The sequence below is a fragment of the Hyperolius riggenbachi genome, chromosome 6 (genome assembly GCF_040937935.1).
Source record: "Hyperolius riggenbachi isolate aHypRig1 chromosome 6, aHypRig1.pri, whole genome shotgun sequence".
NCBI lineage: Eukaryota > Metazoa > Chordata > Amphibia > Anura > Hyperoliidae > Hyperolius > Hyperolius riggenbachi.
In genome coordinates, this window is record NC_090651.1 from 326,053,910 (window position 1) to 326,080,128 (window position 26,219).

Here is a 26,219-nt window from a genome sequence, read left to right on the forward strand (position 1 = left end):
AACAAAAAATAACCTAAAACGCAACACCAAAATGCTCCAAAAATCATTAGGCATGATTAGAAAATCGCTAGGCACATGCCTAGAATCGCCTAGAAAAATCCCTTCAAAAAGCCTGAGCGCTTGCGATTACGCTGGCGCTTTTTGGTGTGCACTGGCCCTTACACTGTAACTAATGAATCAGCTGGTTGGGACGGAAGTATTGATGACCCAAGAGCTATGTGTGAAATGTGGTTAGGTTACCTACTGACAATAATGACCTTGTCTAACCACTTATGGTTAAAGAGGAGCTGTCGCAAAAATCTTAAAATTTAAAACACATACAAATAAGAAGTACATTTCTTCCAAAGTAAAATTATCCATAAATTACTTTTCTCCTACGTTGCTGTCACTTACAGTAGGTAGTAGAAATCTGACATTACCGACAGGTTTTCATGGGGGATTCTCAGCATGGCCTTTATTCTTTATAAAGACATTCCCTGAAAAAGATTTATACAAAGATGCTGGCCAGCCTTCCTGCTCAATGTACACTTATTTGGCAGTTGGATGGAGCAACTGCCATTCACTAAGTGCTTTTAAAAATAAAGAAAACCCTGAGAACCCCCCATGAGAAGATGGTCTAGTCCAAAATCAGTAATGTCAGATTTCTACTACTTACTGAAAGTGACAGCAACATGGGAGAAAAGTAATTTATGTCTCATTTTACTTCTTATTTGTATAGGTTTAAATATATTTAAAATGTTTTAAATTTTCGCAACAGAGGTCCTTTAAGATGTCATCTGAACAATTATTCACTTCCGAATCTTATTAGCATCAAGCAAAGATCTACTTCTTCTAATTCCAGTTTGTCTAAGGTTTGGGTCAGACAGACAGTTCTGCGATGGTAAACGATGGCCATGACGCTCGTCGCCTAAACTCTGCCCATTCAGAAGAATGGGCAGCCGTTGGTACTATTGCTTACGACACTTTACCATCGCCTGTGCAACCGCCACATTTTGATCCAGATTTTCACCCCACTCTGCCAAATGCTTAGCCGATCCTGGAAGCAATATGGTGCTTCTGTGCCCCTCTGCTGGGATAAAGAATACAATCAGGGGCGTATCCGAGTGACATAGAGCCTATGGCAAATACTGAAATTGCGCCCCCCCCCCCCTCCCCCCATCAGACCACCTTGTCCCATAATAACAGCTTCTTTTCTTGCAATGATACAAGTCTCCCAAGTATAGGTTGCTAGAGTTAACCCCCAAGTAACCAGAGGTAGTTCACCCAGTATAAGTAGACCCATGTTTACGTTGCCCTCCCAGTATATATAGTTAGAGATGTCTCCCCAGTATAAGTAAACTTCTTTAGCATAAGTGGTAAGAGGTATCCCCTCAGTATAAGTAGTCCCTCAGTATAGGTAATAAGAGGTTCCCATCAGTATAAGTAACCCCCCCCCCCCAGTATAGATTTGGCTGGTGTCCCACAGTATAAGTAGACCCCCCAGTATAGGTAGTGAGAGATGACCTCCAGTATAAGAGCTGGTACAAATGCCTGAGAGGCATCCTTCAGTATGGTGGTGAAGCATGAGGGAGGAGGGGCAGCCATGGCGCCCATGGTGCTGTGGCGCCCATGGCATAAGCCATGCCTGCACCCCTCTAAATACGCCTCTGAATACAATGTAAGGGCTGGTTCACACTTTTTTCAGCGCTTTGCTACTAATGTTCTATCATGATTTTATGGGGGTTTTTCCACTTCAGTGTCACTTCAAATGGTTTGATGTTTGCATTGACCTTGTTGTTTTAATAAAGACTTTATTTATAGACATTGGTGGTGCAGCTGACTTTTTCCCGGCTTTTTGTTTCTTTTGTGGCTCATCCTGCAGGGATGAAGAACGGCGCATGCAAGGAAGCGCCATGGAAAGCCGACAAATGCTCTTCTGAACGCTAGCATGCTAGCATGCTGGGCTGCTGCGGACGGCTGGTTCAGACATGCATCTAGAAAAATGAACCTCCGGACTAAAAATTTACTCAGCAGAACTGAAAAGGCTTGGTGTTTCTTTAACAGTTTCACAGTATCAGAACTTTGTTTTTCTTACCAAAGCATCATTTTAGCTGCATTTTTAGCTAAGCTCCACCCATCAAAGAAAAAAAGCCTGGGCTTTTTTTCCCTGATGCTGTGCAGAGCATGATGGGATTTTCTATGTTGTTATTCACGTTGCCTAGTAACTGGGAGAGGTGCTCAGGACACAGAACAGTTGGAACTGTGTCTCATGCTCCCTGTCACCTTCTTTCAAGCAAAAAGATGGCTGCCATCATAAAATCAAACATTTGCCTGTTCTTTTAAAACGGTGTGGGTAAAAGATTATATTACCTGTCTATTTTAATTAACATAACTAATGTAACTTAATGACAGTATGTTTGTTTAGGCTGGAGTTCCTCTTTAAGTCTTAAAGAGTACCCAAGCCGGAGCTCGGGTACAAAGTGAGATACTTACCTAAAGAGTGTGAAGCCTCAGGATCCTATTGAAGCTTCCCTCCCTGCTCTGATGTCCCCCGCTGCTGAGCGATGACTCTTGGAAGATAATCATATCGGTGCCGCGCAGTTCTTCTTCCTCCAGCGTGGACATGCAATACCCGCCCCAGCACAAGCTCCGTGGTACTGCACATGTGTGGGTGGGCTCATTGCTTACTAGATACTAGGCAGTGTGTCATTTGTAGTGAAGACCATAAAATTATGCCCTAACAAATATTTGCCCCGACCTGAGAAGAGAAAGAAACTAAAGCCCCATACACACGCTCAACAGCGGTCTTTTATGCTTTCACAACTTTTGTTATGAAACAAGTTGAAACACCTAAAAAAAGTATTTTGCTATTGTTCAAACAGCTGATAAGACTGATAAGAAGGCAATCCAACTGCTCTTTGAACAATAGCAAACGTCTTTTTTTAGGTGTTGCAACTTGTTTCACAACAAAAGTTGTGAAAGCATAAAAGACCACTGTTGAGAGTGTGTATGGGGCTTAATGCTGGGCATACACAGCTCGATTTTGCCAGTCGATTCCGCACCCAATCGTTTTCCGTCCTCGATTCTATTATCTTCCGCTCATTTTTCTTATTTTTTCCCATTGTCCTGCATGCAGAATCGAGCACAGAAACGGTCGGGCAGGAGATCAGACATGTCGGAAATGATCTATCAAGCCATCTAAATGGCTCAGAATCATCGAGCCGTGTATTCCCAGCATGAGAGAGTCAAAGCCAGCTGCTGATCATTTACTAGCCAATGAAACCAGCAGACAGATTGGCTGGATAGTGTAATGGTTAAGGGCTCTTTCAGGAGACCAGGGTTTGAATCTCGGCTCTGCCTGTTCAGTAAGTCAGCACCTATTCAGTAAGAAGTTCTTTGGGTGAGACTCTCTAACACCGCTACTGCCTAGTGGCTGGCTCGCAAGTGCTTTGAGTCCGACAGGAGAAAAGCGCTATACAAAAAAAGGAATTATAATTTAATTCCCTTATGGCAGCAGTGGAAATACAGAGGTTATAATTCCTTCAAGTAGGAGGGAGGGACAGACCCCATTCTCCCACCTCAACACCCCCAGATATAAGGACCATGGCAAATTCATAAGCAAAAATTATTTTATCTACATCCAAAAATGCTGAATAACAGCTGAATGGTAGAAAAATACACTGGTATTCAAAATAGACTGTGCAATTATTCAGAAGCTACATGTAACAACCGCTTAGTTCTGCAAGGCAAGGTATTCTTTCTGTGTAATTTGCCTTGTATAGATCAGGTTAACCCCATCTCTGCCTGCACTGCTTGTCACATGACTGCAGAATTCCAGTAACTGTTTGTTCAGCAGCATTAACATGAAACCCCACCACCCTTCTCCCCCTCAATTCCCTCCAACCCATAGGTGAGGAGTGTGTTGCTACTAAACAAAGTGACTAAAAACCTTGTAAAACCGATATGATACATGCTTAAAGGACAACTAAAGTGAGGAGAATATGGAGGCTGCCATATTTCCTTTTAAACAATGCCAGTTGCCTGGCATCCTGCTAATCTTTCTGGCTACAGTAGTGTCTGAATCACACATGAAACAAGCATGCAGATAATCCAGTCAGACTTCAGTCAAAAACATCTGATCTGCATGCTTGTTCAGTGTGTATGGCTAAAAGTATTAGAGGCAGAGGATCAGCGGGATAGCCAGGCAATGTGCATTGTTTAAAAGGAAATAATTATGGCAGCCTCCATATCCATCTCCCTTCAGTTGTCCTTTAAAGGGGTGAACCAGAGACGTTGGACAAAAGTTTTTATACATACCTGGGGCTTCCTCCAGCCCCATAAGCCTGGATCGCTCCCACACCGCCGTCCTCCGCTGCTTCTATCCGCCAGTACCGGGTCCCGTACTTACAGCCAGTCGATGCGCGCGCAAGAACAGGGACTTCTCCATACCCTTACGCATGCGCCTCCATACTACGCAGACGCACGCGTAAGGATATGGAGGGAGTCCCTATTCATGCATACAATTGGCCGCGTCCGCCGGAAGTGACGAGACCCGGTAGCGGCGATAGAGACAGCGGAGGATGGCGGCGTGAGAGCGATCCAGGCTTATGGGGCTGGAGGAAGCCCCAGGAATGTATAAAAGCTTTTTCAATTTTATACACTGGTCGTCTCTGGTTCCCTTTAAAGGGAACCAGAGGTCAGAGGAATATGGAGGCTAACAAGTTTATTTCCTTTAAAATAAAGCACATTGTCTGGCCGTACCGCTGATCCTCTGCCTCTAATACTTTAAGCCATAGACCCTGAACAAGCATGCAGATCAGATGTTTCTGACAAATCTGACAAGATTAGCTGGATGCTTTTTTCAGCTGTATGATTTAGACCCTACTGACCAGAGAGATGAGCAGGACTGCCAGGCAACTGGTATTGTTTAAAAGGAAATAAATATGGCAGCTTCCATAGGTCTCACATCTCAGGTTCCTTTTAGAAAGGAGGGAATATGTGTCAAAAAAAATAATAAGACAATACAGTGTGTCTAAATTAAAATAAATAAAATGTTTCCTTAACTGAATAAGTGAAAATGGCTGGATGAAACGCCATATAGTTACCTTGGTAGTAGGTTGCCACAGGTGTCACTGGTATCTCATAATAATTGCTGCAGTACTGCTTTGCCAACTGACAGTCCTCTGCTGTCCACTTTGCAGGGGGTCTCTCCTCCTTCGGGGAAGGGGGGAACCTCCGCTTCCTCAGGGGCAGACATGCTTGGTCCTTGTGCAGTCCAGCTTCCACCAGCGTCTCACTGTGCCCCCCTGCTGGCAGCTTTGCGTTCTCCACCTTCACCCCTCTGGGAGGCTTAGCAGCTCCCTTCCCCCAGAATCCAGCAGAAGTCCTGGACATCTCATCCAACATGCTGCTCCTGATGCTGAGGTCCAGAGGTAAGGCTGCCTCCATCCCTCCAGCTTGGTGGTACGGGTAGGTGTCCATGTGGTCAGTCAGTGAGTCATATCAGTCCATGTAGCACGACGCAATGTCCAGAAGAATGTCATTGACACTTCTTGCCTCCCTCTTGGTTGTCCTCCTCCTTAATCTCAGCCTCTCCTCCTTTTACTTATCTTCTCCTCCCCCTTTTAATATTTACCTGCAGTGAATTTATTTACTCCTGTCACATGAGTCTTACATGCATCATATTGACAGCTTTGGAATCAGGTTTACTCTATTCTGTATTTCAGATGTCCACCAGGACCTCCCATGGAATCTTCTGCCTCGTCCTCCTGTTGCAGAGTCTCCTGTGGGACTTCTCTCACCCTCCTGCAATGCACAGATCAGGTATGACTGACTGAGGCTCACAGCTAATTGCCTGCAGTCTCTGGAAGTTAGGTGAGCTGCAGGGAGCCCATTCAGTTACTACACTTCTTCTTCTCTGACTTTACAAGTTACAGGATCTCCCTTCTTGTTTCCTTAACCCTTTAGATTCTGTAACCTCTCTGACCCCCCCCCCCCCCTCACTCCCTCCCTCACTTCCTCTGGCTTCTCTCCCTTGGTGTCTCCCCCTTTCTCTGCTCAGCTATTGCATAGACTGGCTGCCTGAATAGGAAGCAGCACTGATATGAGGGACTTCCCCGTTCTCACATAACACACCCAAGGTGCTTTCTCACCCTTTTCCCTGAAGGGCTCCTCCCACACTGAAAATGAAAATCAGGGACACAGCAGCTCCTAGCTGTGGCTGTCGCAGCATTACCCTGAATCGGCGTTCTTGCACCGACCGAGTAACTATTTATTGTCCTGTCTGGTCACTGGTGACATTTTATGGCTTCTTTGCAAGGCAGAGCTTTTAAGGAATTTTTAAAGCAAACCGAAGCTGGAATGCAAAACAAAGAAACCAAATACTTACCGTTACCTATGAATGGATGCTCTGCGGTCGGACTCCCTCTGCCTAGTTAACATGTACCTGAGCCAAACCTGGATAGCTACTGGTGAGGCTGTAGCCTTTGATGTGGGATTTGAGCCCTTTGACAAGGGTTCAAATCCTGGCTCAATCCAGTATGTTAAACAGTAAAGAGCCTTTGGGCAAGGCTACCTTATGATCCCTGTTGCCTGTGGAGCGCTGCAGTTCTGGCGCTTTGAGTCCACCATGAGGAAAGTGCTATATAAATGTTTTTTTTTTTGCCTAAGAAGAAGGAAGCCTCTGGATCCTACTGAAGCTGTCCTCCGATCCTGTTGCCACTCAGATTAACCACAAGGGCTTGTGGGAAATCTGATCGGGGCCACGCTCCTCTTCATGAGTGTAGCCACACTGCGAGTACATCCACAACTGCATGCAGTGGCGGCTCCAGGAAATTTTTTTAGGGGGTGCTATGCAGGTGCTGGACCAATTTTCGGGGGAGCTGACGACCTGCGGCGCGCGAAGCGCGGCGAAAAAATGGGCGTGGTCATGACCGGATGAGGGCGGGGCTAACTGTAATTTAAAGTGAACCCAGGGTGAGAGTGATATGGTGGCTGCCATATTTATTTCCTTTTAAACAATACTAGTTGCCTGGCAGCCCTGCTGATCTATTTGGCTGTAGTAGTGAACTGAATTACACCAGAAACAAGCCATGCAGCTAATCTTGTCAGTTCTGACAATATTGTCAGAAACCCCTGACCTGCTGCATGCTTGTTCAGGGTCTATGGTTGAAAGAATAAGAGGCAGAGGACCAGCACGGCAGCCAGGCAACTGGTATTGCTTAAAAGGAGATAAATATGGCAGCCTCAATATTATTCTCACCTCGGGTTCCCTTTAAAAGTGCAACGCAAAGACAGAGGGCCCAAGTTTTGGTGACAGTTTTCCCAGAAAATTCACATAATTGTGCAGGTTTTCTCAAGAAAATACACGTAATGTGAGCAGATTTTAACAAAAAACACGTCCAATGACCCCAATATGCACAATCGTTATCAGATATGGCTCCAATATGCACAATCGGTAGCAGATATGACCCCAATATGCACAATCGTTATCAGATATGGCCCCAATATGCACAATCGTTATCAGAAATGGCCCCAATATGCACAATCGTTATCAGATATGGCCCCAATATGCACAATCGTTATCAGATATGGCCCCAATATGCACAATCGTTATCAGATATGGCCCCAATATGCACAATCGTTATCAGATATGGCCCCAATATGCACAATCGTTATCAGATATGGCCCCAATATGCACAATCGTTATCAGATATGGCCCCAATATGCACAATCGTTATCAGATATGACCCCAATATGCACAATCGTTATCAGATATGGCCCCAATATGCACAATCGGTAGCAGATATGACCCCAATATGCACAATCGGTAGCAGATATGACCCCAATATGCACAATCGGTAGCAGATATGGCCCCAATATGCACAATCGGTAGCAGATATGGCCCCAATATGCACAATCGGTAGCAGATATGGTCCCAATATGCACAATCGGTAGCAGATATGGTCCCAATATGCACAATCGGTGGCAGATATGGTCCCAATATGCACAATCGGTGGCAGATATGGCCCCAATATGCACAATCGGTGGCAGATATGGCCCCAATATGCACAATCGGTGGCAGATATGGCCCCAATATGCACATTCGGTAGCAGAAATGACCCCAATATGCACAATCGGTAGCAGATATGACCCCAATATGCACAATCGGTAGCAGATATGACCCCAATATGCACAATCGGTAGCAGATATGACCCCAATATGCACAATCGGTAGCAGATATGACTCCAATATGCACAATCCGTAGCAGATATGACCCCAATATGCACAATCGGTAGCAGAAATGACCCCAATATGCACAATCGGTAGCAGAAATGACCCCAATATGCACAATCGGTAGCAGAAATGACCCCAATATGCACAATCGGTAGCAGAAATGACCCCAATATGCACAATCGGTAGCAGAAATGACCCCAATATGCACAATCCGTAGCAGAAATGACCCCAATATGCACAATCCGTAGCAGATATGACCCCAATATGCACAATCCGTAGCAGATATGACCCCAATATGCACAATCCGTAGCAGATATGACCCCAATATGCACAATCAGCATCACCTGAAAAAGAAAAGAAAAACCCATTTACTCACCTACAGCCAGAAGACCTTCTTTCCCGACCTCCTGTCCCGAGTCCCGACCTCATTGTGGCGCGCAGCGCCCGCGCGCCCACGATCCTCTTCCTTCCCGACGTCACGACGAGACTTCCTGCCTGCATGCAGAGAGCAGGGCTACGGGAAAATGGCCGCCCGAAGCCATGCACTGCAGACTCGAAGTCTGCAGAACAGGGCTCCGGGCGGCCATCTTACCGTAGCCCTGCCTGCTGCTCCGTGCTGCCGCTGTGTGAACTGACTTGGCGTCTTTTAGACGCCTGAAGTCAGTTCACTCCAGGGGGTGCTTTGGGGGTGCTTGGACAATTCTAGGGGGAGCTCGAGCACCCCCAAGCACCCCCCTGGCGCCGCCCCTGACTGCATGGCTCTGGCTTACTGCACAGGCGTGGCCGTACTCTCAGTGTGGCCACACTCGTGAAGAGGAGGATGGCCACGATCAGATTACCGACAAGTGCTTGCATGGCCGCTCTCGTGCCAGAAGAGAAGAGTGGCCCTGATCAGCCAGAGGGTCTGCAAGCAGCAATGGTGGTGGAGAACCAGAGGACAGACAGGGAAGCCTCATTAGGATCCAGATCCAGAGGCTTCCCTCTCCTTAGGTAAGTATGTGTTTCTGAACCAGTATCTGATACCTCCCTTTCCCACAGAAAATCTTTACCTTTAGCCGAATAGATCATCAGGGGAGGTCTGTGTGGCTGATATTGTGGTGAAACCCCTCCCACGGTGTGATGTCATGACCATGGTCCTGACAGTTTGCTGTTGGTGAACCTTGTTGCATTGTGGGAAATAACGGCTTTTTCCGTACAGATCACCTGGCAGGACTAAAGACCACAGAAAAATTTAAAAATGTAAATCAAGGAGAGGAAAGATTTTACAATGGGCAAACAATGACTAAATATATATTAATTATATAGGCAATTTTATTTATGTTATTTTCACTACAGTTTCTCTTTAAAGCTGAACTGAATAGAATTTTAAAACAAACGGTTTCACTTACCTGGGGCTCCTGCAAGCCCCCAGCAGCCGTCCTGTCCTGTGCCGGTCCTCCACGATCCTCCCTTCCCCTTCCGCCGCTCTGTTTCGTTCCTCGACTTGTAAGTCGAGGGGCCCCAAGCGTATCCTTTTTACTCATTCCCATCTGCAATAGTGCTATTGCAGACTGGAACGGGAAGAAGGATATGCGTGGCCAGAGCCGCACAGACGCAGTGGCCCGGCGGCGAAACCGAAAGTAACTTGCGGCGGGAGAACAGAGGCTCGTGGAGGACCGGCACGGGACAGGACGGCTGCTGGGGGCTTGCAGAAGCCACAGGTAAGTGAAACAGCGTGTTTTAAAATCCTCTTCAGTTCCACTTTTAAGTTATGTAATTTTGCTTAATATTTCACTTCAGATCAGTGCATACAAAAGTCATAGTGATACATTTGTAAGTTAATAAGTTCAGCATTACATAGAAAGTCATTTTTTGATGTTTCTACTAGATGTGCTGCAGTGTTGTGAATAAACTAAAGCACTGCTGCATGTAATTCTGTCCTGAGGCAAAGTTCACACAATGGACATTTGCGTAACACCTACACTGTATGACGCGAACACAACGCAGCACTCACTCTACATGTTATAACGTGCACATGATTTATCATGAACAGTTGTCATGGCAATGTGCTCATTACCGCACAAGTCAGGCTGGGTTCACTGACGGCTATCGGATCAGAACCCAACGGATCCGATCAGCGACGTATTAATGGACCACACGCTAAGCAGGATTGCTTCAGTTCTGATGAGTGAACCACAGACAGGATGCTGACGTAAACTTAAAGTGAACCTGAACTGAGCAAAATTATTTAAAATAAACACATGACGTAGCTGCAAATAAATATTACATGCTTACCTCGCCATCAGTTCCTCTCAGAAGCTCACCATTTTCTTCTAACAATGATTCCTTCCAGTTCTGACAATATTTTGTCAGAACTGAAATATATCAGTTGCTGTCAGTTATCTATCAGTTGCTGTCAGTGATAACGGACACTAACTAAACTAACAGCTGATGTGCAATGTAATGTCCATGTTTCCCTATGGCACAAGTGGAGGATATTACAGTTTAACACTGAGCTGACCAGGAAGCTGTTGCAGGGTCATTGCCATTTTTAAAATGGAGGATGGAGAATTCCATTGATCACAGTAGACAAACAGCTGGAGAGGAGAAAGAGATTTAGGAGTAGACTACACAGGAGGTAAGTATGACGTGTGTATGTTTATTTTGACTTTTAATTTTCAGTTCAGGTTTACTTTAAGGAAATAGGCATGTTCTCTATCACCTTGCTGTTTATCAAACACAATTCTGCACTTCTGCTCTCTTCTACCTTCATCTGTCACCTTCTGCCTTCCTTTGTCACCTTCTGCCCTCTGCCACTTGGGGCGCTACAATACCAATGGGGGCCCTGTCAGAAGCATACTGTTGGGGCTATCCCTGGATTGAAACTGACCAATAAGAATACTCCCTCACCAGTGAGGATTCTCATTGATCTACCTCTAAATACTAGGGGCAGCCTCTCTTCATGTAAGTGAGTTTATATCAGGGCAGTAGTCTATTTCGTAGCTCCCAACTGTCCTTCTTTCTGAGGGACAGTCCCTCTTTGGGAGCCCTGTCCCTCTGCCCCTCCTTCCTCCTCATTTGTCCCTCTTTCAGGACTTTGTCCCTCTTTCTATGTAAATATATATATATATATATATATATATATATATATATATATATATATATATATATATATATATATATATTTCTCTACTAAAAATGTTTGATTGATTCTAAACTTTATCCCCATACCATAAATTGATATATTGCTAATTTCAAAATGTTACAATTAAGGAAAATGAACCAGGATTGAATTATAAAACAACTTATTTTTCTTATGGAATCTTTATGGTATGCATGATTATGGGTGTGACAGGGGTGTGGAAGGGGCGTGGCTTAAGTGTCCCTCTTCCTCATCTCAAAAAGTTGGGAGGTATGCTATTTTAATATTTATCCTATCATGCCTGAATAGGCCGGCTGCCTGATTCCATTTCAAAATAACTTCCCTCTTGGCATGGTGAATAACAGTTTACAGAAACTGATGACTTGACCAAGGTTGACCAAAGGTCAGAATTTATAACTGACAGTATACAGATTTTCAGACCCACTGGGAATTTCCTGTGTGATTAGCTCATTGAGACAGAGAGCGGACTGCGCCTCCCTCCAGCATACCTGTACTGGAAGACAGGCCCCGGCCATATGAAAGCCCAACTGTGTATTTGGAGCAGTTGTTGTCAGGTCCCACATGAAATACATTCGCTGAGAAGAGTGCTAAGTCCGAACGTGTGAGGATGCTGGAAGGGTATATGAGGATACAACTCTGGCAACTGTCCATATGCTTATATTGTTACATAATCACGACTTGAGAACTGTATTGCAGTCCTATAGACATTTAATATCCTTGGCACAAATGATTACAAGGGCAATGCCAGTATCGCCCACATGTAAGAGTTATGCCAACCTGCCAAGAGTTCACACAGGTTTACGATACAGTAATAATCTTTGCTGCAGGCCATGGCCGGTCTCGGTAACATACATCATGCCAGTACATGCTACACACAACACGCAAACACATCAGGCTTACACAGACCGATTTATAAAGACAAGGTCGAGAAGAAATAGTTTGTGTACAGTGGCGTAACGCGGGCGCATGTTCCCCCTCCCTCCCCCCAAAATGTTCTGGGGCCCATACTGAAACCTGCCCGCCCAAGACTGCCTCTGTAACCCACGACGAGGCGGGTCAGTTCGACACACACTCTTCCCCGCGCTGCGCCTCACCTGGGCGGCATCATAGACATAATGTTATTGGCCACTCAGCAGTGTAATTCGGGTGTCGGCGGTAGCTGGACCACAAATTACTTCTCCCTCCGCGTTTAGGGTTGCCAGGTCGGCTGATGGAGAAAACCGGACAGGGGGTGGAGTTAGGGGCGGAGTCAGAAGCGCACTTTTATGTAGAGTGGGGCTAAGCAATGGGCTTTTTAAAAAATGTTTTTTACAGTATTTATATCGCACTGACATCTTCTGCAGCACATTACAGAGTACATAGCCATGTCACTAACTGTCCTCACCAGTACATGCACATAAGAGACCACTTTTCACCAGTAAATGCACATAATAAGAGACCGCTTTTCACCAGTAAATGCACATAATAAGAGACAGAGCAGAAAACTATTACAAAACTGGAAAACGATGCAAATAATGCAATGCATTTATGGCGTTTTTGCACAGTGAAGTGGTCGATTTCTTGCGGGAAGTTTTAAAATTTATTTTTTTTTTCCCACCAAAATTTTTTATTGAGAACAATAAAGTGGACATACATAGGCATAAAGTTAAAATATAAATCTGCGCATACATGTATGTACACATTTTGAGCAAATATAACAAATATAACAGTATAACAGTATAAATTGCGTTGTACAATAGTATGAATTCAAGTGTAAAGTATAGTAAGCAGCGGGCTCAGGCGAGATTGAATGAGATTGAAAGTCACGCCTGGACTATACGGAGGGGAGATAGAGCGGAGCCAATGCACACAAAGAGCGGAAATACAACCAGAGAATTATGGGTCACTCACTCACCATATCTCCAGACTCCTGACCTTACCTTGCTTCCTTCGCAGATGCAGAATCGCATTGCAAATGACGTGAGTGACGCATGTCATGCGTGCGTTGGCAACGCAGCGTTGGCGTTGCCGTAGCAACGTCGGGAAGCGCGGGCTCGGGGGCGGTACTTAAGCTGGCGTAACTTACGCCGCGTAAGCTGGCTGGCTGTGCCTTTGACTGACAGCCAGGCAGCGAATCAGCGGTCGCGCAGCGCTGGCGGACGGGTGGCGGCAAGTGGCAAAAAGCATAAAACCGGACATCTTAATTGTCCGGTTTAACATGCCTTTTTGGACAGGACACAGCGGCCAAAAACCGGACTGTCCGGTCTAAAACCGGACACCTGGCAACCCTATCCGCGTTGCTACAACTCAGAGGGGGAATAGTAATAAATGCAGCCCAGAATTTCAGCAGCAGCAGGGTGAGCCAAATGACGGGGCGGCAGAACCCCATGCGTGCAGCCCACGGGCCCCCCTTTAATGAGAGCAGCCCAGTGTGCACATACTTAGTCACTGTTTAGTCACTGTGGCTCCGTTTCCTCCTCTTCTCTTCCACAGTCATGGCAGCTCTTATGAATCCCAGCCAGGTCAACATCTGCAATGAGTTTGTATGGTCTCCCCGTGTCTGTGTGGGTTTCCTCTGGGCACTTTGGCTTCCTCCCACATCCCAAAAGCATACAGATAAGTTAATTCTCTTCCCTCTAAATTGGCCCTAGACTATGATACATGCACTACATAATACACATATAAATATGGTAGGTACTAGACTGTGAGCCCCACTGAGGGACAGTTTAGGGACAATATACTCTGTACAGTGCTGTGTATTATGTCGGTGCTATATAAATAAACAATGATCATCGAAAAATGTTCCGAAATTTGCACATTTTTTTTGCTCTGAGAGACCCCAGCTTGCACGGTTCATACACTGCAAATTCGCATTTATTGCACATCTTATGTGTTTCAATGGCGTCCAATTTGGCCCACATTTTTCGTATTTTTAAAACCTTTTTCATTTTTTCTGCATTTTTAAATCACGCCCCAGTGATACCTGGAGCACAAAATGCAGAAAAACCGCATCTGTTCTGTGAAAATCGCATGCAATTTTGAAGTTAATTAGAAACATTATCATGCAAATGAACTTTATTGGTATGCATGGAAAAAATCGCAGATCTAGAAAATCACATTAGAAAAGTGCACAAAAACTCAAAAGTGCACAGAAAAAAAAATCAAAGGACAAAACTGAAAAAAATCACAAAACCTAGATTTAGACATGTGGAAAACCGTGGAGCACCACATGTGGGATTCGCATGGGTAAGTGTGAACGCTGTCTTAGGCCAGAAACCCACAAGGAGTGCTTTCCTGAGCACTTTGCAATTTGAAAACTCTTGCTATTGTAATGCTATGGGTGTGATCCCACTTGAGCAATGTGATTTTATAAAAAATCCCCCAATAGCATTGCATTAGTAAGAGCTTTTTTAAATCACTAGTGATTAGAAATCGCTCCTAGTGGGTTTCTGGCCTTAAAGAGACTCTGAAGCGAGAATAAATCTCGCTTCAGAGCTCATAGTTAGCAGGGGCATGTGTGCCCCTGCTAAACCGCCGCTATCGCGCCCAGGGGCGTAGCAATAGAGGTCGCAGCAGTCGCATGCGCGGCTGGGCCCGCCCGCCTGAAGCCGGGCCCCCCCTCCCTGTTTGCATACTGTAATGTTTTGTGGTGGCGAGGAGGACAGGAGTTGCGGCGCACGGGCGCAGCCGCCGGCTCAGGCAGACAATCTATCTCGTCGTCATCTCTCATCTCTCCCTCGGCTCCGCCTCCCTCCTCCCCATCGTCAGCAGCAGACAGTCAGCGGCGGAGCCAGGCGAGTCTGGCGAGATGAGATGTCCTGACTCCTGCTGCCCGGATTCCCCTCAGGAGGCAACACTGCCAGGGAGCCGTGAGTGAAGACAACAGCCCTTTGTATTGTGTTTGGTCACCGCTTGATAGCATACTGCGGCAGGCGGTCACGGGACATGCGGGAACTTCTTGTGGATATTGGAGGCACAGGGAAAGCGAACATTTATCAACCTATAGCACAGCACGGGGCTTGTGAATAAGGACTTTTGCAGGAGCTGGTATCAATCCACACAATCGGCTGCAGCAACTATTTAGAGGCCTCATTGGTGTGCGTCGGTGGTGGGACCACACACAGTCCAACCATTCGGGTGGCAGACGCAGCTAGCATAGGCTTCGGCTGGGCGACTGTGGTCTGCATTTACCCAATGGGGATTGGTGGTAATGTGTGAAGGAGCGCTCCCTCTGGTTCTTTTATGTTTTAACATTTTAGTTAAGGGGATTACCTACTGGGGGGGGGGGGGGGGGGGTTCTGCAATAATAAACATTTTTCTAAGCACATGTAGGATTCCTTGGTAGGTACTTTATATTATTGTTTCTGAATAGCTTGCTTGCGTTTCCTAGCAACCGGTGTTCTCCATCCAACATCCTCTGTTTTCCTGCTTGTGTTCGTTGTTAATAGAGTTCTTGAGATACCGTTGCTGCGCTGTGTGGAGGAAGCGGTGTGGTTACTAGGGGCAGGAAACATGGCGGCGGAGAGCGATCAGCGTGCAGCTAGTGAAGTGTCTCAGGCCGTGGCTCGGCACCTGAACTGCCTGAACGACAACAACAAGAACACCAGAAAGAGAGCGCTGGCCACTATCCAGAAGGAGGCTGAAGACCAGAGGCTGCAGGAAGTGTTCGGGGAGCTGCTGAAGCCTCTGCTCAGGTGCCTGTCAGACCCCATGGAGAAGTGCAGGGAGCTCACCATCCAAATCATCAACTATTGTGTGACTAATGTCCCCAGGCCCGAGGAGGCCTTGCCTTACCTCATGCCAGCCATCTGCCAGCGCTTAGCCAACCAGGATATCACAGAGCCATCTGAGGAGCTCAGGCTGGCCCTGACTGAGCTGCTCACCCTGCTGGTAGAGCTCTGTGGCAAGAAACTGGCTCCTTACCTTGACGAGATAATTAGAATACTGCAGAGGACTATTGATGACCCCTTCCCTGCTGTGAAGAAAGAAAGCTGCAAGTGTTCTGTCAACTATGCCAAGAGTACAAGTAGAGTTACATTCACCTGTGGTTCCCTGTTACTTACTGGGCAGGCACAAGCCGTCCTGTACCTGCGCTTGCCTTGTTCTCAGGGGCGTAGCAATAGGGGGTGCAGAGATTGCGACCGCATTGGGGCCCTTGGGCCAGAGGGGCCCTCACTCAACTTCAGTATTAGCTCTCTATTGCTCCTGTGTTCATAATAATCACTTCTATAGATACTTTGAATAGTGGTAATCATTAACAAAGTGCTGCCCATCTCCTTCTTGCATCTCTGACACTGTAGTTGCCATTGGCAGATTTTGGTGCGCCGTATCAATTGTTATGTATAGAGTGCTTGGGGGGCCCCAATGTAAAACTTGCATCGGGGCCCACAGCTCTTTAGCTACGCCACTGATCGCGCCGCTAAACGGGGGTCCCTTCACCCCCAAACCCACCCCCGCAATAGTTGGTCGCAGAGTTTGTCGTTCGTGGAGGCAGGGCTAACGGCTGCAGCCCTGCCTCCAGTCGCGTCTATCAGCGGCGCATCGCCGCCTCTCCCCCGCCCCTCTCAGTGAAGGAAGACTGAGAGGCGCGGGAGAGAGGCGGAGATACGTGCTGACAGACGCGCGTGGGGCAGGGCTGCGGCGGTTAGCCCTGCCCCAACCAGGAAGCGCTCCCCCGCTGCACCGAGGGGATTTGGGGGTGAAGGGACCCCCGTTAAGCCGCGGGATAGCGGCGTTTTAGCAGGGGCACGCATGCCCCTGCTATCTATGAGGTCTGAAGCGAGATTTTTTTTCTCGCTTCAGACTCTCTTTAAAGGGGAACTGAAGTAAGAGGTATACGGAGGCTGCCATATTTATTTCCTTTTAATCAATACCAGTTGCCTGGCAGCCCTGCTGGTCTATTTCTCTACAGTAGTATCTGAATAACACCAGAAACAAGCATGCAGCTGGTCTTGTCAGATCTGACTTTAAAGTCTGAAACACCTGATCTGCTGCATGCTTGTTCAGGGGCTATGGCTAATAGTATTAAAGACAGAGGATCAGCACGGCTGCCAGGCAACTGGTATTGATTACTTCAGTTCCCCTTTAATCCAGGTTCTCCTCCCCCATTCCCTCTCCATAGGACAGAACAGGCTACACAACAGCTGGACACCTGCACCGTTCACCTGAAATGATCACACTATAGATTGTGACGGACGAGTGTGTTCTGGGGCTTAAGTTGCCCATACATTTATCGACTGGTGGGGCGATTCCATAATTATTATCCAATCGGATAACAAATTGGTGCCGCCAAGTGCATGCCCCATTGACGATGCAACCAATTTCGGGCTGAGCAGATTGATCGGACATGCTGCAAGATGTCGGGCTGTCGTGGTCGATCGGGTGCGCAGCAGTAACAGCGAGCGATGATTGCGATGAAACCCCCATAATGGCCAATGTGCCCCCCTCTCTAGCGCCCACTGCAGTATACATGACCTGTCTGTGTCCGCCACTGGCTCCATGCTCCGTTTATACAGGTGCCCCATGTGGTTGCCGGTGTACATGTTGGCATGTGTGTGCGCGCTAACATTACTCCGGGAACCACGTGGGATGCTTTAGTGGACGGAGCCAGCAGCTGACATGGACAGGTAATGTATACTGCACTGGGCACCAGGGAAGGGGGGGGCGGGACATTAGATGGGACAGTGACAGGGAGGCGGATGCAGCGTCATATGGCCGATTCCGGATCAATTTTAGCATGAAATTGATCAGGAATTGGCCTGCAGTGTATGGGCAGCTGACAGATCTCTCTCCAATCAGATTCAATTAGGCATTGTGCACATCTAAAATCAAAATCGCTGATGGCACTTTTTTTTTTCTCCTTCCGGCGCTTCGCTGCGCGCTGTGATTTTGTATAAAGCGCTTTTCAAAGAGCTTTTGCAGAGCAATTTGTTTTTTCACTTCCTGACCAGTGGCGTAGCTAAGGAGCTGTGGGCCCAGATGCAAGTTTTACATTGGGGCCCCCCAAGCACTCTATACATAACAATTGATACGGCGCACCAAAACCTGCCAAGAACAATCAGTGTCGGAGGTGCAAGAAGGGGATGGGGAACAGTGTGTTAGCGATCACTACTATTCAAAGCATCTATAGAAGTAATTATTACCAGCACAGGACCAATAGAGAGCTAATACTGCAGTTGAGGGAGGGCCCTGATGCGGTCGCAACTTCTGCACCCCCTATTGCCACGCCTCTGTTCCTGGCGCCAGTCAGGAAGTGAACTCTTTGACCCGGAAAAGAATAAATACAATGTATTTATTCTTAAAAGCGCTGGGGACATCGCTATATAAAGCACTTTTTTCAAGCACTTTGCGATTTCCCTATACCTTCCACTGAGCAAAAACGCTCATAAAATGGTACAGGCGGCACTTTGCTGAGCGGATCGGAAATGAACCGCTCAGATGTGAACATTCTCATAGGGAATCATTGCACAAGCTTTTTAGGGTGATTTTTTTAAATCGCCCGCGCTTGAAAAAAGGGCAAATATGCCCTAGGCAGGGGCAAACCCAGGAATTTCAAGGGGGGATTCCTGAGAGGTCTCCCTCAGCCACACACAGTACAATATAATTATATGGTAGGAGATCATGCTGGGTACACATAATGCAATTTCCCTTCCGACTGACTGACCGATAACGGGATCGATCAGGAGCAGTTTGGACACAGATAGACATTGGTAATGAAGGGGTAAGTGAAGCATTCACACAGCAGGGGCACAGGGCTCATACCTGACTCTGTTAAGTTCCCCATGCTCTGTACACACGCTGCTGCTCCATGCTCTGTACACACGCTGCTGCTTCATGCTCTGTACACACACTGCTGCTGCATGCTCTGTACACACACTGCTGCTCCATGCTCTGTACACACACTGCTGCTCCATGCTTTGTACACACACTGCTGCTCCATGCTCTGTACACACACTGCTGCTCCATGCTCTGTACACATGCTGCTGCTCCATGCTCTGTACACACGCTGCTGCCCCCTGCTCTCTACACACACTGCTGCTCCATGCTCTGTACACACACTACTGCTCCATGCTCTGTACACACGCTGCTGCTCCGTGCTCTGTACACACACTGCTGCTCCGTGCTCTGTACACACACTGCTGCTCCATGCTCTGTACACACACTGCTGCTCCATGCTCTGTACACACGGTGCTCCTTCATGCTCTGTACACACACTGCTGCTCCATGCTCTGTACACACACTGCTGCTCCATGCTCTGTACACACACTGCTGCTCCATGCTCTGTACACACGGTGCTCCTTCATGCTCTGTACACACACTGCTGCTCCATGCTCTGTACACACACTGCTGCTCCATGCTCTGTACACACGCTGCTGCTCCATGCTCTGTACACACGCTGCTGCTTCATGCTCTGTACACACGCTGCTGCTTCATGCTCTGTCCATACGCTGCTGCTCCATACAAAAGTCAACTGTAGCAGGGAAAGAAAGGGGGTGGGGCTGTGAGCTGCAGGATACCTGCAGATAGTCTGGTGTCTCAACTTGTGCCTGTCCCCAGCACTGCACCGGCCCTGGTCTGAGGGGGGATTCTGGGCAGCCATAATCCCCCCCTGCGTTTGCCTATGCTAGGTGTGAACAAGCCCTCAGAGAGAGATTTGTCTCTTGGGCGAATCTGCCCATCATTCCTAGATGTATGGCTGCCTTTATTGTCTGCCCTGGTGTTGTGTGTAGCTCTTTGATTTGCTGAGCTCAAACAACCGTTGACATGTCAGTGTTTACCTTCCTATATCTTTAATAAATATACTAGCAAATGGGATCAGCTTAATGTAAATAGTCTTATCAACATAGGTTAATGTGTGACAAACCTCCTCTCCAGGTACTGAGTTAGCAGTTACAGTGGGTTGCAAAAGTATTCGGCCCCCTTGAAGTTTTCCACATTTTGTCACATTACTGCCACAAACATGCATGAATTTTATTGGAATTCCACGTGAAAGACCAACACAAAGTGGTGTACATGTGAGAAGTGGATCGAAAATCATACATCATTCCAAACATTTTTTACAAATAAATAACTGCAAAGTTGGGTGTGCGTAATTATTCGGCCCTGAGTCAATACTTTGTAGAACTACCTTTTGCTGCAATTACAGCTGCCAGTCTTTTAGGGTATGTCTCTACCAGCTTTGCAAATCTAGAGACTGAAATCCTTGCCCATTCTTCTTTTCAAAACAGCTCCAGCTCAGTCAGATTAGATGGACAGCGTTTGTGAACAGCAGTTTTCAGATCTTGCCACATATTCTCAATTGGATTTAGATCTGGACTTTGACTGGGCCATTCTAACACATAGATATATTTTTTTAAACCATTCCATTGTTGCCCTGGCTTTATGTTTAGGGTCGTTGTCCTGCTGGAAGGTGAACCTCCGCCCCAGTCTCAAGTCTTTTGCAGTCTCTAAGAGGTTTTCTTCCAAGTTTGCCCTGTATTTGGCTCCATCCATATTCCCATCAACTCTGACCAGCTTCCCTGTCCCTGCTGAAGAGATGCACCCCCCGAGCATGATGCTGCCACCACCATATTTGACAGTGGGGATTGTGTGTTCAGAGCAGGGCCGGGCCGAGGCATAGGCTGGAGAGGCTCCAGCCTCAGGGCGCAGTGTAGGAGGGGGCGCACAATTCATTCAGTTTTCATTCCTAATTGTGTTTGAAGCAGAAAGAAATAAGAAAAGGGGATAAATAGCAGTGACTGCAAGCCAGATAACTAGATATTAAGGTGTTGGGGAGGTTGTGGGCCCTGTGGCCCTCTTAGTCTAATAGCAATCAGTGTGTGATTGGGTGGGAGGAATGGAGGGGCGCACTTTGGTGTCTCAGCCTTGGGTGCTGGAGGACCTTGTCCCTGCTCTGGTTCAGAGTGATGTGCAGTGTTAGTTTTCTGCCACACATAGCGTTTTGCATTTTGGCCAAAAAGTTCCATTTTGGTCTCATCTGACCAGAGCACCTTCTTCCACATGGTTTCTGTGTCCCCCACATGGCTTGTGGCAAACTGCAAACGGGACTTCTTATGCTTTCTGTTAACAATGCCTTTCTTCTTGCCACTCTTCCATAGAGGCCAACTTTGTACAGTGCATGACTAATAGTTGTCCTATGGACAGAGTCTCCTACCTGAACTGTAGATCTCTGCAGCTTGTCCAGAGTCACCATGGGCCTCTTGACTGCATTTCTGATCAGCGCTCTCCTTGTTCGGCCTGTGAGTTTAGGTGGATAGCCTTGTCTTGGTAGGTTTACAGTTGTGCCATACTCCTTCCATTTCTGAATGGTCGCTTGAACAGTACTCCTTGGGATGTTCAAGGCTTTGGAAATCTTTTTGTAGCCTAAGCTTGCTTTAAATTTCTCAATAACTTGATCCCTGAACTGTCTTGGACCTGTCTTGTGTGTTCTTTGGACTTCACAGTGTTGTTGCTCCCAATATTCTCTTAGACAACCTCTGAGGCCCTCACAGAGCAGCTGTATTTGTACTGAAATTAGATTACACACAGGTGCACTCTATTTAGTCATTAGCACTCATCAGGCAATGTCTATAGGCAACTGACTGCACTCAGATCAAAGGGGGCCGAATAATTATGCACACGCCACTTTGCAGTTATTGATTTGTAAAAAATGTTTGGAATCATGTATGATTTTTGTTCCACTTCTCATGTGTACACCACTTTGTGTTGGACTTTCATGTGGAATTCCAATAAAATTGATGCATGTTTGTGGCAGTAATATGACAAAATGTGGAAAACTTCAAGGGGCTGAATACTTTTGCAACCCACTGTATATCTATGTAAAGCATACTGCATATCCACACCATGCTTCTTCCAGTTTAACTGCGCTGTGTGGTGATTGTGCTTCACTGTTTCTATGGAGATTATTGATTTCATGGTACTTTTCTTTAGCATGTAGCAAAAAAAGAGAGGAAATGTGGGAAAAATAACCTATACAATATCATTACAAGTTGGTTAGCCTTCTCACACTAACTGCCAACAGTCAGAACAGGATCATCCACAAGGCAACGTAGGCAGCGGCCTGGGGCCTAGTGGGTGTCAAGGGGCAGATCAGTTTCTAGGCTATAGGGCTCACAGGGCGAGGGTATATAAATTGTGCTCCTCCCCCCCATAGATGCCTGCTTCCCCCCCGTAAGGAAGCCAGAGTGCCCCCATAAGGGTAGCCAGAGTTCCCCCACGGTAAGGTAGTCAGAGTGCCCCCCATATGTTAGCCAGAGTGCCCCCATATGTTAGCCAGAGTGCCCCCTGTAAGGTTGCCAGAGTGCCCCCCCCCCCCATATGTTAGCCAGGGTGCCTCTGGTAAGGAAGCCACAGTGCCTCTATAAGGTAGCCAGAGTGCCCCCATAAAGTAGCCAGTGTGCCACCATATGGTAGCCAGAGTGCCCCCATAAAGTAGCCAGTGTGCCACCATATGGTAGCCAGAGTGCCCCCCATAGGGTAGCCAGAGTGTCCCCATATGGTAGCCAGAGTGCCCCCCGTAGGGTAGCCAGAGTGCCCCCATAAGGTACCCAGAGCATCCCCATAATGTAGTCAGAGTGCCCCTGTAAGATAGCCAGAGTGCCCCTGTAAGATAGCCAGAGTGCCCCTGTAAGGTAGCCAGAGTGTCCATATAAAGTAGCCAGAGTGCTCCCATAACATAGCTAGAGCACCCCCCATATGATAGCCAGAGTGCCCCTATAAAGAAGCCAGAGTGCCCCCCATATGGTAGCCAGAGTGCGACCATATGGAAGCCAGAGTGCCCCCCATAGGGTAGCCAGAGTGCCCCCATATGGTAGCCAGAGTGCCCCCCATAGGGTAGCCAGAGTGCCCCCATAAGGTACCCAGAGCACCCCCATAATGTAGTCAGAGTGCCCCTGTAAGATAGCCAGAGTGCCCCTGTAAGATAGCCAGAGTGCCCCTGTAAGGTAGCCAGAGTGTCCATATAAAGTAGCCAGAGTGCTCCCATAACATAGCTAGAGCACCCCCCATATGATAGCCAGAGTGCCCCTATAAAGAAGCCAGAGTGCCCCCGTAAGGTAATCAGAGAGCCCCAATATGTTAGCCAGAGTGCCCCCTGTATGGTAGCCAGTGTAACCCCCCCCCCACTCCAGTAAGGTTTCAACCCCTCAATGTGCATAGTGTGACTGTGCCTGTAGTCTATGGACAGGTTGGAGTCGGCATTGTTGAGGTGCCCATTAGCTGCACAATTTTTAGTGAACATTTTTTTTTTTGATCAGATCATTCCGATTCTATTGTATAAAAACAGACAACTAGTGGGGCCAATCTATCCTGAGCAATTGTATTATTGATTGTTTATTTAAAGATCTGGTCGATCGGTGTGGCAATTTTTTTATAGTTACATTCATAACTAGTCTAGATACAGTTGCAAGTTGGATTTTTTACTGCTGTGGATCGATTAAATACTTTCTTTTCTTTTAATCTGAACGATCTTATCGAAAACACGTTCATCCATCATACTTGGTTTTGGAGTTGCAGATGTTGACACACAGTGTATTGTCAAAGCATGTCTGGCCAAAGCTTCAAGGGAGGACTGGTTCTCTTTAAAGTGGACCTGAACTCAAAACTTCCTCTCTGCTCTGAAAGATAAGCAACAGCATAATAACCTTCAAAGAAAAAAAAAACCTATCTTGCAATAAATAATTTCATGCAATAAATCTGCAGTGTGTCTACTTCCTGCTTTCATGGAAGCAGACATAGTGTTAACATTCTGTGTTCACAAATGAGCTGCTCTGCCAAGATTCCTGAGCTGACCCCGCTGAGAGATCTAATTACACTTGTGATTGGTCACAGATGAGGGGGAAGTAGACAGACTACTCTCTAAATATATACAGAGTGGATTTTTCTGTTTTCCTTCTGTCCTGTGCAAGAGTTCAGGTGCGCTGTAAAGGGAGTCCCTGTTGCGTTACTTAATCACAGGCATGTCCAGGATGTCTGACATCAGTGTGGATGTAGTTTGCACATAGCTGCTGTATTAGCAAGATAAACACGCTAGCTCTTGTGAAATAATGAATCAGGAGAGGATTCCGCTAAGTAAGAAGTTCTCTAGAAATGATTACAGCATATGGGGGCGGAGGAATGCTGTGGAATGGAGTGACAGATCATCGAGGCAGCGACTGTCAGCAGTGCTTCATGAATCAATGCATATATGCCCCAGTAAGTGTAAGTAGTATTTCTTCAAAACCTAGCTTCCTTCCTCAAATCCCAGTACAACCCACTTCCCCGCCCCCCCCCCCCCTTCCTTGGTGCTATTCCCAATGCCCCTGGGGTCTAACTCTACCCCAGTGGTCCTCAAACTACGGCCCGTGGGCCGAATTCAGCCCCCTCAGGCTTTTTTATTGGCCCCCAAACACAAAGGGCCTGATTCACAAAGCGGTGATAACTCAGTTATCACGCCTAAAAGACTTTAGGCGTGATAACCTTTGCACTAGCAAAGTTATCACCGCTTTGTGATCTAACTCGCGCAAAGCTCCCGCGCGCAAAACTCCCATAGGGCTTAATGAGCACTTTGCGCGAAGCACGGTGCGCGCGGGAGTTCGCGCGAATTCCTTCAGATCACGCCTAAACTAAGTTTAGGCGTGATAAAGGGCTTTTCACAGGCGTGCAAAGTGTTTGCACCGCTTTGTGAATCAGGCCCAAAATGTATAACTTATCGATGTGGCCCACTGCACCTTTAAATATCGTCGTCCCGCAGTGCTGGCCCCACCTATCCACATACTGTAGAAGCCAGCAAGCAGTCATTCGCTGGCTTCCAATCCAATTCTGCATCAGATGACACTGCTGTCCAACTGGAGGGCAGGTTGTCACCTGGGTATGCTTCACTGTCTGGTGCACAAAGACATTCTTCAGGCCCCGCATGACTGAGTGGCTGCTGCTGGGAGTTCTCCTCCGTACATGATTGGGGGAAATCAATACCTATTAATATTAATTAATATCAATATTCAATGTAATGTTTTTCAACATAATGTTATAAATGTTCCAGCCAGGCTCGGACAGGGCCGGCGGGAGCTCGGGATTTCGCTAGGTAGGCTTCCCTTTTTGTGGCCCCTGGGGGCCCCGAGCACTGCAGGTGGGGGCACAGCGCAGGAAGGAGGAGCAGCGGCGGGCACAGAGCAGCGGGGAGGGGGCGCAGTCTCCCCCCCTCCCTCACCTGGGGGCCCCCCCTTACGCGCTTCCCCTTCCAAGCTACAATGTGCGGAGGTGGAGACTAGAGCGGCAGCAAGCGGGGAATCGATAAACTTACTACTTCCTGGTTCCCGCTCTGCGTGCCACTACTCTGGTCTGATCTTCTCTGCTGTACTGTCAAATCACGCTCTCATTGACTGTGCTTCCTGTGAGAGCGCGATTTAACAGTAGAGAAGACCAGACCAGAGCAGCGGCAGGCAGAGCGGGATGCAGGAAATAGTAAGTAGACAGTTTTTGCCCGCTCGCTGCCGCACGCTGCACATTCTAGCCTGGAGGGGGGAGCGGCGAAGGGGGGGCCCCCAGATGAGTGATGGAGGGGGGGAGACTGCATCCCCCCCCCCTTGTTGCTCTTCAATCTGCCATTTTGTGGGGAAATATGCCGACAATCTGGTTGCATTTTGAGGGGAAATCTGCCGACAATCTGGTTGCATTTTGAGGGGAAATCTGCCGACAATCTGGTTGCATTTTGTGGGGAAATCTGCTGACAATCTGGTTACATTTTGAAGGGAAATCTGCCGACAATCTGGTTGCATTTTGTGGGGAAATCTGCCGACAATCTGGTTGCATTTTGTGGGGAAATCTGCTGACAATCTGGTTACATTTTGAGGGGAAATCTGCTGACAATCTGGTTGCATTTTGGGGGGAAATCTGCCGACAATCTGGT

General features: G+C 47.2%; 1 protein-coding gene across 1 annotated transcript in view; it reads right to left on the bottom strand.

The window, feature by feature from the left end:
- The window catches only part of LOC137521750 (B-cell lymphoma 3 protein homolog), a 108,299-nt gene extending 102,342 nt beyond the window's left edge, over positions 1-5,957 (bottom strand). Inside the window, exon 1 of the mRNA XM_068241430.1 lies at positions 5,085-5,957. Coding sequence (XP_068097531.1) covers positions 5,085-5,460 — 376 coding nt within the window. The 5' untranslated portion in view covers positions 5,461-5,957. The remainder of the gene's footprint in view (positions 1-5,084) is intronic.
- Positions 5,958-26,219: the final 20,262 nt, after the last annotated feature.